Source organism: Monodelphis domestica, chromosome 1 (assembly GCF_027887165.1).
Source record: "Monodelphis domestica isolate mMonDom1 chromosome 1, mMonDom1.pri, whole genome shotgun sequence".
Taxonomy (NCBI): domain Eukaryota; kingdom Metazoa; phylum Chordata; class Mammalia; order Didelphimorphia; family Didelphidae; genus Monodelphis; species Monodelphis domestica.
Window position 1 is genome coordinate 725,016,176 of NC_077227.1, and position 18,099 is coordinate 725,034,274.

Consider the following 18,099-nt stretch of genomic DNA (forward strand, 5'->3'; position numbering starts at 1 on the left):
TGCCCTTTAGACTGAAGGCTTTGGGAGTGGTCAGAATATCATGAGATTAGAGTTTCACTTTGCTACAAGGATCAAGAAATCAATCATCTGAGATATAAGAATTATATCCATAAGTCTGGTACATTAGCAGATTGCTAATAAAAATCAGTTTAGGCTACATCTATAATGTTTATATGATTTGTTCATGTCTCCATCCCTGCACTCTACAACTTAAGAGTCTTAGAGAATTGCCTAAAACATGGAGACAGACAGTAAGTTATTCAGAGTCCCACATCAAATGAATGTTAGAGATGGTAACTGAGCCCAGACCTCCCTGCCTTCTAGGTCCCCTCTTTCTGCTACTCCATAATGCCTTTTTTTTTAACTCTTACCTTCTATCTTAGACTCAATCCTGGGCATTGGCTCTAAGCCAAAAGAGTGGTAAGAGCTAGGCAATGGGGGTTAAGTGACTTGCCCAGGGTCACACAGCTAGGAAGTGTCTGAGGCCAAATTTGAACCCAGGACCTTCCATCTCTTGGCCTGGCTCTCAATCCACTGAACTACCCAGATGCCACCCAGATGCCCTGCATGATGCCTTTTGAAGATATAAACACCACCGTTTCTCTTGACAGACTACAAAAGGTTTCACAGAAGGACCAGGTGCATCAATTGAAGCCAAACTTTACTCCATCTTTTAAGGTTTTCTTATACTGTAGTCCTTTTATTATTTATTTATTTATTTTTGGAAAATCCTTAGCTTCCTTCTTGGAGTCAATACTGTGTATTGGCTCCAAGGCAGACGAGTGGTAAGGGCTAGGCAATGGGGGTCAAGTGACTTGCCCAGGGTCCCACAGCTGGGAAGTGTCTGAGGTCAGATTTGAACCTAGGACCTCCCGTCTCCTAGGCCTGGTTCTCAATCCACTGAGCTACCCAGCTGCCCCCTACACTGTAGTCCTTTTAGTGCTTAGTAAGTGTGTGTTGATTGATAATAAAACTCTATAGTATGTCTTTGTAGTGCCAATGACATATCACGTAGGAAACTGTTCATACACACACACATACATGTGTACATATATATTTACAGAGACGTGTATACATATAGTTATGTAGTACATAACATTTGTTTTCTAGACACGTCATATAGTACATCAAGTACAAAAAGCACCTTGTGCATGCTATCTAGTTTCATCGTCACAACAACCATAGGAGGGAGGTATTATTATTAGCCCCATTTCTCACCCAGCTGTATTCCTTTGAACTTTCCCATCATGCTTTGGAAACCTCATCATCCTGCAAGACCCAATCAGCTTTGGAACTCCCAACTTATCAGTAGTCTGGGCCGGTGGGGTCCTGCAGTGGGGATTCTTCCCCAGACCTCCATTTAGGGAGGATGCTCGGTCCGTCCAGCCAGCTCTTCTTTTCCCACTCAGAGCCTTAGAGATTGAACTCTTTTGGACTTTCCCCTCATGGCCCTGCAGAGGTGCCTTCCCTGAGCAATGAACTGTGCTTCTTTGAACAATTTGCATGCCCAGAACTTAGCACAGTGCCTGTACGGCTTGCCTGGGGACAGACTGGGTAATGGATCCTTTCCACACTTTTTACAGGTGAAGGCTGGGGAAGGGGGTGGGGCGGAATTCCTCCACTAAAAGCTTCCTGTCCTGTGTGATTGAACATTGGAGAAGTCCGGAGATCTTGAACGTTATGCTGGGGGGACCCTTCTCTCCAGGGCTAGCCAGTCGCCCAACATAGACCCAGAGACGGATGTCATCCAAGCGGTCGCCTGGCTCGTTGCCGTGTTAAAGATCACCCACTAAGTGCTCCCCACCTCAGAGGGGTTGTGAGTTTTATCTGTGAAGGAAATACCCAAGAGATGGAATTCTAGAGCCCCAAAGGGGCAGTGGCTAAGAGGGATAGTAAGGAGAGGGAACGGAACATGGTAGTGGCTGTCCGGCTGCTTCAGGACACATCCAATTCAGAGTGGTCTGGCCTACTTGGGCTCATTCAGCCCTGTGCCAGGGTAAATGGAGAGCAAAATGGCAGAATTACTGTGGGAACCTAGGAGCAGAGGACAGGATTAAAGGGGACCTTGGCCAAGTGAAGAAGAAGACACAAAGTCCCAGAGACTGTCATTCAGTTAGAACGTGTAGGGTAGACTCTCTGAAAGGAGAAACAAAGAGTTCCCAAAGAAGAGCAGGAAGTAATGGTTACCATGCACAGCCATCTGGAAAGGATTCTGGAGTCAGAGTGAACAGAGTGCTAAAAACAATCCAGTGGTGTGATGCTACAGAGGAGGGGGAGGAAGGGGAGGAGGAGGAAGAGAAGAAGAGGAGGAGGAGGAGGAGAAGGAGGAGGAGGCAGAACAGATTGTGTCAGAAATATTCTGCAAAGAGCAGAGAAGGGAGGAAGTGTGGGATCATTCTTCTTTTGCCCTCTAGGCATGGGTCAAGTTGCTTGAGAGGAAAATGCATTCAGATCATAATCAAAGAGAACTTTGTAGAAAGTACTTGGAGAAAGGACTCCTGATTTTAAAAAAATGCTAACCACAGCCACAGGAAAAAAATGTTGGAGTCTGGGTGCAGATCAAAGCGTTCCATCCTTCACTTGATCTCCTCCAGGGGTTTTTTATTGTCCATGTGACGTGTGTCTTCAGTTATGACATTGGGGGGGGGGGCAGTATAGCAATCTATATTGCATGAAAGCACAGGTAGAACCTGTATCAGACTATTTAGCATCTCAGGGAGAGAGGAAAGGGAGGGAAGAGAACCTGGATCCCCAAATGTCAGAAAGCAATTGTTAATAAGATAGAGTTTAAAAAACTAGAAAAAAAGAAAGTCCTTGGAGAGGGCTAAGTGGGACAGTCTAAGATAAGTTCAAGTAAACAGGTCCCTTGAGAACTTCTGTGGGAATATATTTTTGCAATAAACAAGGAGGCTATAACCAGCAATTTTGGTGCCTGGGGTGGGCAGCATGTAATATACCCTTAAGCTGACTTTGCAATTCACAAGGTGAAAATCACACCGGAATGAAGAAACATTTAATTAGGGGGGAGGGAGACTGTCATTATAGGGACTCAAGGGAGAAAGTCTTTGAAGAGGAAAGGGTATCCCCCATACACAAACATGTACACATTCAGAGCTGGAAGAAACTGCAGAGGTCATCTATTTTAATCTTTTCATTTCACAAATGAATGCTAGCCAGTATTTATAGAAAACTCTAAGGTTTGCAAAGTTATTTAGAAACATCACCCCATTTTATTTTCCCCAGCAACCTGGGGAGCTAGGTGCTGCCATTATCCTCATTTTACAAATGAAGAAACTGAGGCACAGGGTGGGAGGGGGGAGCCATTTGACCAAGATTGTGAATGATAGAGCTGGGTCCCTAGACTCCAAATTCAGGAAGCTTTCCACTTGCCCTGCTGCCCCCAGAGGGCATTAAGCAGAAACCACAAGCTCTAAATCCTGGCAGTTTCTTTTCCCTTTCTCACTCTGCCCACCACAGCAGGAAAGAGGCTGTTTTGCCTGATAGGGAGGATAGCCTCCTAAGGGAATAGGGTGGGGCAGGCTGGGAATTTCTTTATGGGCTGGAGGGCCAAGCTGGTGAGGATCCATCAACACCTGACAACCTCTGAGCTCCCCCTCTCTGCCACACTGCTGGTGAAATCAGATGCTAAAGGTCTATGTATGCCCTCTAACTCTGCCACTCTGGGGTGAAGCTCCAGGGTCCCTGGATTAACTATGGCTCTGGTAATTGAGAGGTGATCTCTCTGTCTCTACCAGTTACATCTCTACAATTAAGAGAGCCTTATTATTAGTGCCAAGCAGGGAAAGCCATGATCCAGCAGAAATCAGAGAAATGCTACAGATTAGAACTGATTTGGAATTCAATAGGCAGCTTGGTGGCAGAGTAAAGTGTTCAAATCTGGCCTCCAACACTTCCCAGCTGGGTGACCCTGGACAAGTCACTTCACACCCATTGCCTAGCCCTTACCACTCTTCTGTTTTGGAACCAATACACAGTACTGATTCCAAGAAGGAAGGTAAGGATTAAAAAAAAAGAAAAGAAAGAAAAGTACCATCAAAGGTCTATTTGTTCTTGGCATTTGCTCTTTTTTTTTAAAAAAAAAACCCTTATCTCCCATCTTGGAATCAGTACTGTGTATTGGTTCCAAGGCAGAAGAGTGCCAAGGACTAGGCAATGGGGGTGAAGTGACTTGCCCAGGGAAGTGTCTGAGGTCAAATTTGAACCCAGAACCTCCCATCTCTAGGCCTGGCTCTCAATCCACTGAACCACCCAGCTGTCCCCACAAATAGCTCTTTGAGGTCTATGACTCTGGCCATGATTTTACCAGTTTTATTGCCATGTTGTATCATTGTCTACTTTGTATTCCTCTGTCTTCTCCGTGAGAAGAGTATCTTTATCATAAACTTAGTAAAAATAGAAACAAGTGCGACCCATAGCCCTCTCTATCCTCTACCCTCTGCTGTTTATGAATCATCCAAACATTCTTATCGGGAAAGGAAATGAAGCTATCCCTGCCTAAACCTCTTCCATTTCTGTAGCCACTTTGCCAGGGTTCCTTGGGCTGCTCTGGACATGTCCTGAAAATGAGGAAATGGTCGGTGGGATAGAATAAGTCATCCTGAAGATGGGAAGGGGGCCCAAAGAACTGAACCATGGCCCATGCCAGGTTAAGCCAGGATATGGGAGAAGTTGGTCCCCTGTGCGAGCAACTCTCCTTTCCAGGAAAAGAGCTATACTAGCCTGATCCCCCTATCTGAGTTTGTCATCTCCATAATGGACCCATGTCTGTCCTGGGACCAGACCCACAACTAGCACAGTTCTGCTCCCAATTCAGAGGCAGGTAGGCAGAGTCAGTATACCTGAGTCGCAGTCCTCTCTCGGACATTTATTAAGGTGACCCTCAGGCCAACCATTATCTTCTTACAACCTCAGTTTCCTTAATTGTAATTTGGGGTTGGATTCCTTGGTCTCTGAGACCCATTTGAGCTTTTAATCTGGGATTCTGTGATCACTACCTTGCCCGAGAACCCTCCCCAGAGGAGACACCAAGGATGATTCCATACACAAATCGGCAACTTTCAGGTTAAGCAAGAACTCAGACAGTAAAGTTGGATTGACGGGGCAGCTGGGTGACTCAGTGGATTGAAAACCAGGCCTAGAGATGGGAGGTTTGGGGTTCAAATTTGGCTTCAGATACTTCCTAGCCTAGACTTGGGCAAGTCACAACCCCCACTGCCTGGCCCTTACCACTCTTCTGCCTTGGAACCAATACACAGTACTGATTCTAAGGCCAAAGTAAGGGTTAAAAAAAAAAGTTGGAGTGAGACTAGCCTGGGTTTCCTCATCACTCCTGTTTCAAAAAAGCTGTACTAGTCCCAGGTCTTATCCCTTCCCTCCCTTTCAACTGTATCCTTCTCTAGTGGTAACAAATTCCTCTTCTCCTCTCCCATTTCTCCCATCTTTGGTGCTCATAGAAAGCTAGCTTTCTGCTGAAGACAACACAGCTCCTGGCCCCTTCTCTAAGCCTGGTAGCTCCTTTTCTCTCATTCCAACTCACATAGGAATGAGAAGAGGAGCTTGCTTCTTCCTTGCTCTTCCTCTGTTATTTTTGGACCCTCTAATTATGTGGCAACCACTTCGCTTCCTTTTAAGTTCCCTTCATCCGGGTCCAAATCCTTGTTTTGTAAACCTTAAAATTTCCCAGACCCTACTTTATAAGATTGGATTAAGACCATCCCCATTTGGGCAGTGAACTCTACTTAAAGCAGGAATGTGAGAATTCTACTTTACCTACTTGGGTCTGCCCTAGGGGAAGATAAAGTTCTAAACTCTTTTCTGAACAATGAAAAGGACTTAAACCCATACTTTTCTTAAGCTAAGTACCTATAAAGGTCAAGCAACTTGTAAATTTACAAGGAACAAAGAACTGGAAAACATACTCAGAGCTTTCCTGGTGTGAATTACTCAAAAATCCACACCTTCTTAGGTGTGGACTAAGAATGGGCGGTCCTTTAGAAACATCTACAGTGATTGGTAGATGTAAGGACTTAGGGGAGGTGACAGAGAAGATTTTGCCCTTAAAAATAAGAGCTCAGGGAAGAGCTGGAGGAGGTCATTCTGAAACATTCAGATTGGAGAGACTCATTCTGAGGAGACTGATTCTGAAACATTCAGATGGAGGAGGGAGCTGGTGAAAGCAGCTGAGATGCTGCTGGCCTGGTGTCATTAGAAATCCTTACTTAGACAGATCTTATGGTGAGTTATAAAAAACTGACTGATTTCTCTTTTAAGACTCAGGTCTAGGCCATATTGGCTTGAGGCCCTTCATACTTATTCCTTTCTTACTCTCTTTTTCTTTGATTACTCATTGTATTGTTAATTAAAATCTCTATAAAACCCAATTGACTTGGGTATTTGAATAATTGGGAATATTTCCCTGGCGACCACCTTATATTTGATTGAAAAACCAAGACACTGTAGTGAAACATATTTCTGCGGTCAAAGTTTACTCACCCTCTCTTATATCTATCACAATTTATATCTTCCACTATTTTAATCACTACAGTTTAAGACCTCAATCATTTTAAATCTCACAGTTTTTATCGCCTGTGAACTTCAAGCCAAGTCAGAGCAACTTAGCACATTAAATATTTACTTTGGGCCAGGCATTGCACTAAGGGTTGGGAATACAAATGACCTCCAAGTCATCTTCCTTCTTCCCCCTGAAGAAAAAGGACTCCCTCTCCCATTAGAGTAGGAGGTCCTTGCAAGCAGGAATTGTCTCATTCTATTAGGGCTTTCTAGCAGACACATAGTAGGTACCTAATTTTGGGCAACAATTTTGTCACCAGGGTGGATAGTGTCAGGGGAAATTTTAGTGTTGTGACTTAATCTAAATTTAACTGGTTGCCAGGGAAAATCCCAAATAAAATATTCAAGTCAGTTTGGAAATTTTATGGTGGTTTAATTAATATAGAGGGAAGGAATTAAGAAGAGAGAGGGAAAGGGTATAGGATTTCTCCCGCCTGACCTGTGCCAGGGGGAGTTCAAAAACCTGTGCCATGAGGTCTCTTCAGAAGATTAGAGGCTTCCTAAGAGGATAGTGTTTGGAAGGTAAAGGAGAAAAGAATCAGCCTAAACTCCAAGAGAGCTCAGAGAAGAAGCCTCACCTGAACTAGGTTACTAAACTTCCCCCAGTATTGTATCAAGGAAACTCACTGCCAAACCCAGGCAATAGCTGCCTCCACGTCAAGATGCCGAGATGCTCAGCCCACTGCCGCCAACTGCCTCTCCACGCAAAGAGACTGGAGAGAGGAAGTAACACCAAATATATAGATGGTTTTTACATCACTTTCCAGCATCTCACATGTACTCACATGTCTCAATGGTAGCTTAAGCTTGACATAGGACAGTCCGGGGGTCTGTCAGTTGTTTCTGATTTGTCATTTGCTAGCACATGTCTGTCATAGGCCATTCTTCTCAACACTTAATCCTTAAGTATGGGTGTAGACATTCCTGTTTTGTTAGACTAAGCAGGATGGAGTAAATGTAAAATTCACAATACGCACCAGGCTTGGAATTAGGATCACTTGTCTGTTCAGGTCTGACCTCACACAGATTTACTAGCTATGTGACTCTGTACAAGTCCCTCAACCCTTTTGCCTCAGTTTCCTCATCTGCAAAATGAGCTGGAGAAATATCCGTGTGAACCTGGGCAAGTCCCTTAACCCTGTTTGCCTCAGTTTCCTCATCTGTAAAGTGAGCTGGAGAAGGACATGGCAAACTACTCGGGTATCTCTGCCAGGAAAACTCCCAATGGGATCGCAAAGAGTTGGACACAGATGAAATGGAACTAATAAATACTTGTTGATTAGGTGATTGAACTTCAGCGATTAGACCTGGTGTCTTATTTTTTCCAGCTTGGCAAGGGGAGTTGCCTCAAGAATCTGGGGAACAGACAAGACATGTTGAGCACCTGTGTGTACAGTGTTGATGGTCAGGATCCAAGTGTTATCTCGAGGAAGTTAACTCGAGGACTCACTGAAGACATTTTTCTCACAGATCTTCCCCTATGATGCAACTGCTGTAAACAAACTGCTTTAAGTTCTTATCCAAGCTCTTGCTTAACCTGAAAGTGGCCCTCTCTGAGTAAACAGTCTTGGTTTCTGTTAAATAGTTGTCATCCTTTCTTTTTGCTTGGTCTGGCACGTATTAACATTGGTTAGCTGGAGGACTTGTCCATGCACCTGGTCCCCCCATGACAGCTATTGCCTTTTCAGACACCCAGTTCTTTCAGACACCCAGTTCTTCGGTTCCTTTACTTCCAATTCTTCTGTCTTTTGTCTGCCTCAACCCTCGGTGGGAATTAAGCTCTTCTCCTTTCCCTGATCTGGCCATATTTGCTTCAGACACCAGACTTCTAGTGAAGACTTTAAACTCTCTGAAATGCTCTCCCTCTTCATCTTTGCCTCTTAAATCCCTAGCTTCTTTCGAGACCTTGCTCAAGTGCTTAAAGCAAGGGCTCTTTCTCTGCCCCCATTTTTAAAATTGTCATACAAAAGCCACTTCCATATTGGTCGCTGTTGTAAGAGCAAAATCCTACATAATCGAAACCTCAAAATAAAACCATAAATACACTGACGGGAAAGATGACTCCAATCGTTATTTCTCTGGAGGTGGAGAGCATCCCTGTTCAATAGTTCTTTCGGGCTTGTTCCAGATCATGGCATTGCTGACAGTAGCCAAATTTTCACAAACAGTTATCGTCCAATATTGCTTTTATTGCGTACAGTGTTCTCCCCATTCTGCTTATTTCACTCTGCATCATTTTCTGGAAATCTTTCCAGCTTTTTCTGAAGTCATCTTGTTAAAGCAAGGATTCTTAGCATTCTGGGAGTCATTGCCATTCAGTCATTTCAGTCATATTCAACTCTTTCTGACTCCATTTGGGGTTTTCTTGGCAAAGATACTGGAATGATTTGCCATTTCCTTCTCCAGCTCATTTGACAGATGAGAAAACTGAGGCAAACAGTGAAGTGACTTGCCTAGAGTCACATGGCTAGTAAATGTCTGAGGCTGGATTTGAACTCAAGTCTTCCTGATTCTAAGCTCAGTGCTCTATATATTGTGCCACCTAGTGAAGCCTAAAGACCTCCTTCTCAGATAATTATCAACAGTATTTTTAATGGAAGGAAATGCTAATTTTCAGTTAGAAGTTAATAAAAATATGATGTCTTTTTTTTTCTAACCAAATTCATTGAACCCCTGAGGGTTAGGTCACCGGTGGCCATTCTACTTAAGAACATGGACTCTCAAGGTCAAGAAAAAGTATTATGTAAATGATATTTTTATTATTATCAAAGATATTTCAGTTTAAGTACAACAGGAAGTCTGTTTTGATTGGGTGAGGCTTTCATCCCTGCCAGGTAAGGAAGTAGGAAGATGGGACCAGGGTACTGGGCTAGAATTACATCTATCTGTTCTCTTAAATATTATTAGTCTAGGGCAGTGATGGTGAACCTTTAAGACACTGTGTGCCATGTCCCAACCTAGACCAAGTATCCCACCTTAACCCAGACAGGGGAGGGAGTAAGCACTTCCATTGGGCTGATGGGCAGAGGATGGGGAGGCATGGTGGAGGGGGAAGGGAACAGCTCCAGAGGGCAATGGCTCGCATGCCCACAGAGAGATCTCTGTGTGGCATCTTTGGCATGTGTGCCATAGACTCGCCATCACAGGTTTAGGGGAATGTGATCATGTTCAGTCTGACTTCTGATTGATGCTTATACCAACACAAACAAGGAAACACATGCAGACAATGATGGGGAAGGACAGATGCTCCTTACTTGCCAAGTAAGGCTCACATCTACCAGGACCAATTATCATCAATCCTAAAATGCTTCTATAGTATCTGGGAATAAGCTTTGGGACCTTGTATGCATTTAGTTTCAAGGTCTGAAGCATGCTGACTTCACCCAGCTTTAGCATTTCTCTTGCACAGTCCCAACTCCATAAAGGATACTCAACTGAGGGCACTTGTTTCACTCCTGGATTTAGTTACCATAAGAGAGCTTTAGGCTAAGCCTTTTTAAAAATCAACCATTCTACCTATTTGAATTAGACCAGAGATATAACTGTAAAAATGGAGATTTGAACCCTGGACTTCAATCCCCAGAAGTCCTTGCTTTAGTTCCCAAGATGCCCTCTAATCTCACTGACATCCCCACCTGGGGGAGATCAAAATTTCTATTTAAACTGGCTGTAAAGCCTACTGAATGCTCTCTCTTCCTGCTTGCGCTTCCAAACACTTGCGTCTCTCAAGATGTAGAGTAAGTGGCTATGAATGGCCTCTGTGCCTAGGCACGTGCTTTCTTATTTTGTATTTTCTTTATTTTTTAATCTTTAATAAAACTCATAAAATATGATACTTTTAGCAGAGAAACTAATTTTAACTGCTACATAACCAGGCCTAGAGAAGAGAGAGGTGACCTCAGATCCAGGAAGGCCCTCAAGTCTTCAATTCAAGTCTTACCTCAACACATGCTATCTCATAACCTTTTGGGACTCTAAGCAGTTCTCTGGGACTGTGAGTTGAAGCAAAGATGCTAAACTACATTGGTAGAAGGGTTTTTTTTAAATATATCAATAAAAGCACAAGTCTAGTCCATATTTAGAGATATTATTGTGACAATATCCTTCCAAAACAGAAAGAAGATATTTTCCATGCTGAGCACCATCTTGAAAATATTTGAGAATCAACCGATACATGATCCAAGGATATAAATAGGTAGTTTTCAGAAGTCAAAACTATCTATAGTCATGTGAAAAATGCTCAAAATCACTATTGATTAAGTAGAAATGCAAGTTAAAACAACTCACACTTATCAGATTGGCTAATATAACAGAAGGGGAAAATGACAAATATTGGAGGTTATGTGGGAAAACTGGGACACTAATACACTGTTGGTGGAATTGTGAACTGATCCAACCATTCTGGAGAACAGTTAGGAACCATGCTCAAAGGGCTGCAAAACTGCTTGACCTAGCTATTACCACTAAAAAAGATCTTTATACACAAAAACATTTATAGCAGCACTTTTTTTTGTGGTAGAAAAGAATAGGAAATTAAGGGGATGTTCATCAATTGGGGAATGGCTGAACAAGTTGTTCAGCAAAGTGAAGTAAGCAGAACTAAGAGAACATTGTATATAGTAACGGCAATATTTTACAATGATAAACTGTGAGTGACTTACTTATTCTCCATAATAGAAATATCCAAATACTATTGTGCTCAAAAGAACAATGAACTGGAGGGATTCCATGTGAACTGGAATGACCTCCAGGAATTGATACAGAGTGAAAGGAGCAGAACCAGAACATTGTTCAGAGACAGATACACTGTGGTACAATTGAATGTAATGGACTTCTCTATTAGCAGCAATGCAATGATCAAGGACAATTCAGAGGGACTCATGAGAAAGAACACTATCACCATCCAGAGGAAGAACTGTGGGAGCGGAAACACAGAAGAAAAATGACTTGATCACATGGATAGATGGGGATATGAGTGGGGATGTAGACTCTAAATGGTCACCCTGGTGCAAATATCAATAATATGGAAATAGGTCTTGACCAAAGACACATGTAAAACCCAGTGGTATCATCCAGTAAGAGGATCCTCAATATCCTCTGTCTCTCTGATGGGTGCCCTGGAGAGCAGAGCAGAGAAGAGGACTCCTTCTAACTCCTTCATTTTAAGAGGGCTCACAGAGCAGCCAACTCTTCATTTCCTACCAACTGCACTGCTTTGTACTTGGAGTTCTACCAAAGTTGGGTGAAGCAGGCATGCTTCAAACCCAGAAATGGAATGCACACTGGGTCCAAAGACTGACCTCTAGGAGCTGTGTCAGCATTTTAGGATTGGCCTGGGTAGATGAGAATTCTGCTTGGCACAGCATAGAGACGTCCAGTTGTTTCTATCTATATTCTAGACTTGGGTAATCAGCTGGCAGACATTCGCTTTGACAACAGAGCACCTTCTTTCCCCTTTCCCCCTTTTTAATTTTCTTTTCTATGTTGTCTTTGCCCCTTACATCATAAGCTCCTTGAAGACAGGGATTATCTTTTTCTAAAATGTGTACTCCCAGCACTTAGCACAGTATTTGGCACATAGTAGGTATTTAATAAACTTTTATCAATTGATCGACCTATCCTTTTTTTTTTAAACCCTTATCTTCCACATTAGAATCAATACTAAGTATTGGTTCTAAGGGAGAAGAGCAGTAAGGGTAGGCAATAGGGGTTAAGTGACTTGCCCAGGGTCACACAGCTAGGAAGTAACTGAGGCCAGATTTGAACCTAGGCCCTCCCTCTCTAGGGCTAACTCTGATTGACCAATTTTTTACCAACATAATCAGGCATACCCTGGTTTTGCCCACACACTGGCTACCTAGACAAAGGCAGGAGGAATTCACTTCAATGCACCAGACAGGATTGCTCACTTACTCTGCCTAGAGAATTGTGCCAGGGAGATACAACAACATAAGATATGTTCCCTACTTTGAAACACTTTAGAATTTGGAAGGGTTGATGATATGTAGCCAGATAATTGTAATCTAGCATAGAATGTGGTATATATACGAGAGATACAGATAAGATGCCATTTTAATTCAACCAAGGGGGATCAGTCAACTACCACCGTAACAACCCTGCTTTCTTGTCTTAGAATTCATGTGGTCAAGGGCTAGGCAACTGGAGTTAAGTGCCCAGGGTCACACATCTCGGAAGTGTCTGAGGCAAGACCTGAATCTAGGACCCCCATCTCCAGGCCTGGTTCTCCATTAAATAGTGTTTCTATTAATCAGTCAATCAAACAAGCATTTCTTAAGAACCTACTAATATGCCAAACATTGTACTACTGGAGGTATGGAGGCAACCATGAAACAGTACAGTTTTTACCGTCAAGAAGCTTACATTCTAATCAGGAAACAACATGTGCATATAAATATATAGATATCGATGCTGAATCCATACAAAATGCAAACCAACTATTTGGGGGACTTCATAGTCATTTTAATATATCCTACTAGGTTTAACTTCTTCCCTGTGACAAGGAAAATCAACTGGGCAAATACAATGACCACATATACAATGGTGATGGAACACTAATGTGCTGTAATGAAGGATGAACAGGATGATTTCAGAGAGAGCTGGAAAGACCTTCATAGATGGATGCAGAGTGAAATAAGCAGAACCAGGAAAACATTACACACAGTAACTGCAATATTGTAGAATGATCGACTGTGATAGATTTAGCTACTTTCAGCCAAACAAAAGATCCAGGACAATTTTTTTAATTTTTAAAGTTTATTTATTTACATGATTCATGTTCTTTCCCTCTGAGGGAGGCCAGAGCAGGAAATTGCCCAGCTTTGGAAAAACTATAAAAAATGCCAAGGTCCCAGCTGCAATGGGTAACAGATAAAGTTCGGGGCTGAAAAGACCCTGTGACATGAAAATGTCAAGGTACCAAGAACAGTACGTAGCACATAAGGGCTGAGGCGCCAGCAACGTTCCAACAAGGGTATGCAACAGATAACGGACTGGAAGGAGGAAGGGAGGGAGCCTACATGCTGAAAGATACTTAAGACCCAGCCTCAAGGAGGGAACTTGGAACTCTGATGGCAGAAGTTCCCACTGGTGTGCATGCCAGTTCCATAATAAAGGACTCTTTGCCTGTTTGCATTGTCTATGGGTCTTCCTTGGTGGTGGGTGAAATCCCGGACCTTAACACCTCCTCTCCTTGAACCCCTCAATGAGCAATTTCACTGGGTTTTACATGTGTCATTGATCAGGATCTATTTCCATATTATTGATATTTGCACTAGGGTGATTGATCATTTAGAGTCCACGTCCCTAATCATATCTCCATCGACCCATGTGATCAAGCAGTTGTTTTTCTTCTGTGTTTCTACTCCCACAGTTCTTTCTCTGAATGTGGATAGTGTTCTTTCTCATAAGTCCCTCAGACTTGTCCAGACCCAGGACAATTCTAGGACTTAGGACAAAAAAATGGTATCCACTTGTAGAGAAAGAACTGTGGGAGTCAGAATGCAGATGAAAGCATGTGATATTTCAATTGTTTATTTTGGATTTTGGTTTATAAGATTACTCAGTTACAATACAGATAAAAATAAAATATTTTTTTAAATTATCACATTTGATTGGGAGGGAGAGTACTAGCACCTAGGAAAAGCTTTATGCAGAAGGCAGTGTTTGAGTTGAATTTTGAAGGAAGCCAAGGATTTCCAACAGAGGAGGTAAGGTGAGGGAGCACATTAGAAGCCAAAGAACAGTCAACTGTTATAAGGAAGAGAGGGTTTTAACAAGAGAGGTGATCTGCAGGGGAGAGATGCAAGAGGATAAAGATTCTGTATCTCACCCCTGCAGACCACCTCTCTTGTTAAAACCCTCTCTTCCTTATCACAGCAGGAATACATGGAGACAGAGATCAATAAGCATGTATTATGGAATCAAAGAAAAAGTATAGTCTCTGACCTCTAGGAGCTTAGATTCTAGTGGAAGGACTAACAAAAACACCGGGATGATTAGAAGGGGCCAGGTTGGAAAATTTTAAATGTAATATAAAATATTATAAATATAATATAATAATATATACATATAAATTATAAAATAATATTTTTTAAAAGTCTATAATTGGTCCCCCAGGTAATAGGGAGATCCTGGAGGTTATGAATGGAGTGAGGGATAGGGTGCACTTGAACAGACCTGTGCTTTGGCTACTGTGTGATGAATGAACTGAAGAAGGAAAGAAAAGGCTGGGAATGACTTGGAGGACTATTATTGCAGGACGCCTGGAAAGGGGTGATCAGGGGCTGAGCTAGAGTGGTGACTGTGATAGAGAGAAGAGAACATGCAATCAACGTTAAGGTAAAAAGATTTGGCAAGTGTTTGGAAATGTGGGGAGAGGAAAGTGAGGAAGTGAATGCGACCCAAAGGTTTTTAGAATGTGGGTGTCTGGCAGGATATTGGGGCTCTTTAACAAAAATAGGGAAATTCTAAGAGCTGGGATTTTGGGAAGAGGTGGAAAACATTGAGTTCTGTTTTGGACACGTTGACCTTGAGATACTTACAAATTCTAGTTTGTGATGTTCAGTTAGGAAGGACTAGAACTCTAGACAGAGATTATGGCTTAGATAAATGTTGGGGGCATTTGCATAAAGACAATGGAACATATGGGAGGGGCAGAGAGAGCCGCATAGCAAGAAAAAGGATGCAATACACTTGCAGTTAGTTGCAGCAAGAGACTGAGGAGGCGCAAGACAGGTTAGGAGGAAAATCCAGAAAGGAGAGAATGATCCATCTAGGAGGAGAGAGGGATCAACTTTATGAAATGCTGGCAAGTCAGTCAGTAAACATTTATTAACAGGCTACTACTACTACGTGTCAGGCAAGGAAAGGCAAAAAGAAAGTCCCTGCTCTCGAAGAGCTCACGGTCTAACAGAAAGCAAGAAAGAGGAGAATTGAGAAAGATCATTATTAAATCTGGGTAGGAAGCGGATCATCAGCAACTCTGGAGCAGTTTTCCTTGAGTAAGAGCTCCGAAGTCAGAGGGTTTAACGTCCAGTAAGAAGAAGCGGTAGCTAGTGAAGACTGCGGTGGAGATGGTCGGATCCGGGGAGAGGAATTTAAGAATGGCTGGGGATAGACAAGGGGGCGTATTTGTACCCAATAGGGAAGCAGTCGGTATAAGTAGAGGAACTGGGGCTCATTAGAGCTCGAAGGGCATTTGATTCTATCCCTCCGTTTTGCAGATAGCATGAAAGAGGCGAGTGAAGATGACCTTGCCTTCCCCGCCTTTGTCACTTTCTGTGTAGCCAGAGTCGTGCTGCAGTCAGTTCAAAAGAATTCTCCGGATCTTGGGGATTATCTACATCCGGGACTTGATTTACTTACTTGGTTGGGTGTTTAGACGTCAAAAGGGATAGAGAAAATGCTGATAAAGCAGATTAAATAAAAGTGTGTCGGGGGTACAGCCTCCGGTCTCTCCGCATCTATCAACATCTCCCAGGTGTAAGCCTGGACCAATTGTTTCTTGCCCAGGGGTGGCCTCGGGTCCTCATTTTTAAAACGAGGATACCAGCCCCATCCCGAATATGGGATGGTCTGCAGAGCAAGCCCTCGGCCGTCCTCCAGGTTCTATAGAAAATGTCAGCTGTCACGATGACGACCGCAACCACGACTGTCTCAGGGCCCGTGACTCCTTCGCGTTTCTCCTGGGTTCTTAGCTCCACGCCGTCCCTTTAATCAGGTCGATCCCGAATGAGCGAACTTGAACAAACGAGCGGGTCCCCAGCTCCGTCCCAATGGTTGGGCCCAGGAGTCCACTCCGGGCTCTGAGTGGCTGCCTCGCCTCCCTGTGACCGCCCCTCTCTGGCTCGGCGCAGTCGGGAAGGGGGAAGGGGGGGAGAGAAGCCTCATGAGAGGGGAAGGGGGAAGGGGGGGGACGGGGGGGGGGCGGCGGCGGCTCGCGCGCGCCTCTCAGTGGCCACCCGACCCTGGCCGCCAACGCGTGCCGAGACTGGGTCATCGGTTGGCCCGTGTCCGGCTGGCGGCCAGGGAAGATGCGCTAGGGCCGAGCGGGCCCGGACCCTTCCGAACTTTATTATGAGGAAGCAGGCCAGGGGCCAAGGCGGCGGCGGCAGAGTGGAACGCTCTCCTCAGCAGCCCATCTGGGAGCCGGCCCCGACCCCAGCATCGGCTCGGGAGGAGGCTGTGGCCCCGACACCTGCAGACAGAGGTGGGTGGTGTCCTCGCGAGCGAGCCGGGTAGCAGGCTTGGCCGCTCCTGCTCTCCCGGCCGCAGCCGTCAGTCGCCCGGCCCCACGCTGAGCCGTCAGCCCTGCCCGCAACGCGCGCGGCCGGGCTTTGTGCGTCCTTGGGCGACCAGGGATCCCCGCGGGGTCGTGGCGAGGGAGAGGAGAGGAGAGGGAAAGAAGGGGAGCGGAGCTAGCTCAGTTCGAGGCTCCTGGCTCGTGCCCTCCCCGCCCCCGCCGCCTTCTGCGCGCGCCTCCCCCACTCCTTCTCCCCTCCCTTTTCCTCTCCCCCCTCCTCCCCTGGGCGCCTCGCTCTCCCCGTGTGCCGGAGCCGCGGTGGTTGTAGTGCAAGCGACTGCAGCATCACGGCCGGGGCTGAATGACAAAGAGTGCCGACAACGGGCTGCTGTGGGCTACGCGGGGCAGGTGAGAGCGCCCGTGGGGGGAATGGGGGGGTGGGGAGGGAGGAGAAAGCGGAGAGCAGCGGTGGGGACCCCGCAGGGAGGGAAGGAGGGTCCTTGAAACTGAGCTGAGGTCTCTACGCGGCTAGTGTGCATAAGCCTTCTCCCCAGTCCCCCGCCATCCCCAAGGCTGCTCCTCCATAGCGTGTGTGTGTGTGTGTGTGTGTGTGTGTGTGTGTGTGTGTGTGTGTGTGTGTGTGCGTGCGCGCGCGCTTGTCTGCACGCCTCCCTGGGCCACTGCGAGGTGGGGAGGAGCGGGAGCGAAGCGACAAGGCGGACCCTTCCCAGAGCCAGGTGTCAAACCCGCCTAGCTTTCCGGAGATGAGGATAACTGCAGGCAACCTGGCGGGGCGCGCGGGGGTGGGGGTGTCAGAAAGGAACACCTCCGAGTACAGATTTCTTAGGAGATGTCTGCCCCCCCCCCCCCCCCCCTTGGGCCGCTGCCACTAGCTCGGTACCCTGGATCTCCGCGGGACTGCTGTCAGGGCTGAGCTTGTCTCCGGGGTTAGAATGCAAGACTCTTGAGGGCTAGAGCTGATCTTGCTTTTCCCTGAAATTACTCGGCTAAAGCCAGTGCCTGGCACACAGTGGAATTAATCCGGAGTCAGCGAAGACTGCCGCTCTAGGGTCTAGGGTTGTCTGCCCTCATGGAACTCCATTCTGCCGGGGTAGGTTCACAAACAGGTAAATACTATAAATACGGAACGGGGGCGCCGGGGGGGGGGGGGGGTAACTGGGAGAAACTAGAGGTCGTGTTGAAACGTGATACAATTTCTCAAGGATATTAAAAATTTTAAGCCCTTC

The 18,099-nt window shown here is 45.2% G+C and overlaps 1 protein-coding gene across 10 annotated transcripts in view; it reads left to right on the forward strand.

Annotated features, from left to right (window-relative positions):
* The first annotated feature begins 6,103 nt into the window (after nucleotides 1-6,103).
* Nucleotides 6,104-18,099, forward strand: part of ST3GAL5 (ST3 beta-galactoside alpha-2,3-sialyltransferase 5) — a 72,388-nt gene continuing 60,392 nt past the window's right edge. For 2 of the 10 annotated variants that reach the window (XM_007477740.3, XM_007477745.3), the window contains exon 1: nucleotides 17,097-17,260. Coding sequence is in view for 4 of the 10 variants with exons in the window: in XM_056813299.1 (XP_056669277.1) it covers nucleotides 16,687-16,819 (133 nt within the window). In the remaining 6 variants the exon portion in view is untranslated. Of the gene's footprint in view, nucleotides 6,256-16,524; nucleotides 16,820-17,096; nucleotides 17,261-17,739; nucleotides 17,964-18,099 lie in introns of those variants that run through there. The other 8 variants (XM_007477741.3, XM_056813331.1, XM_056813327.1 and 5 more) reach the window with 7 other exon arrangements.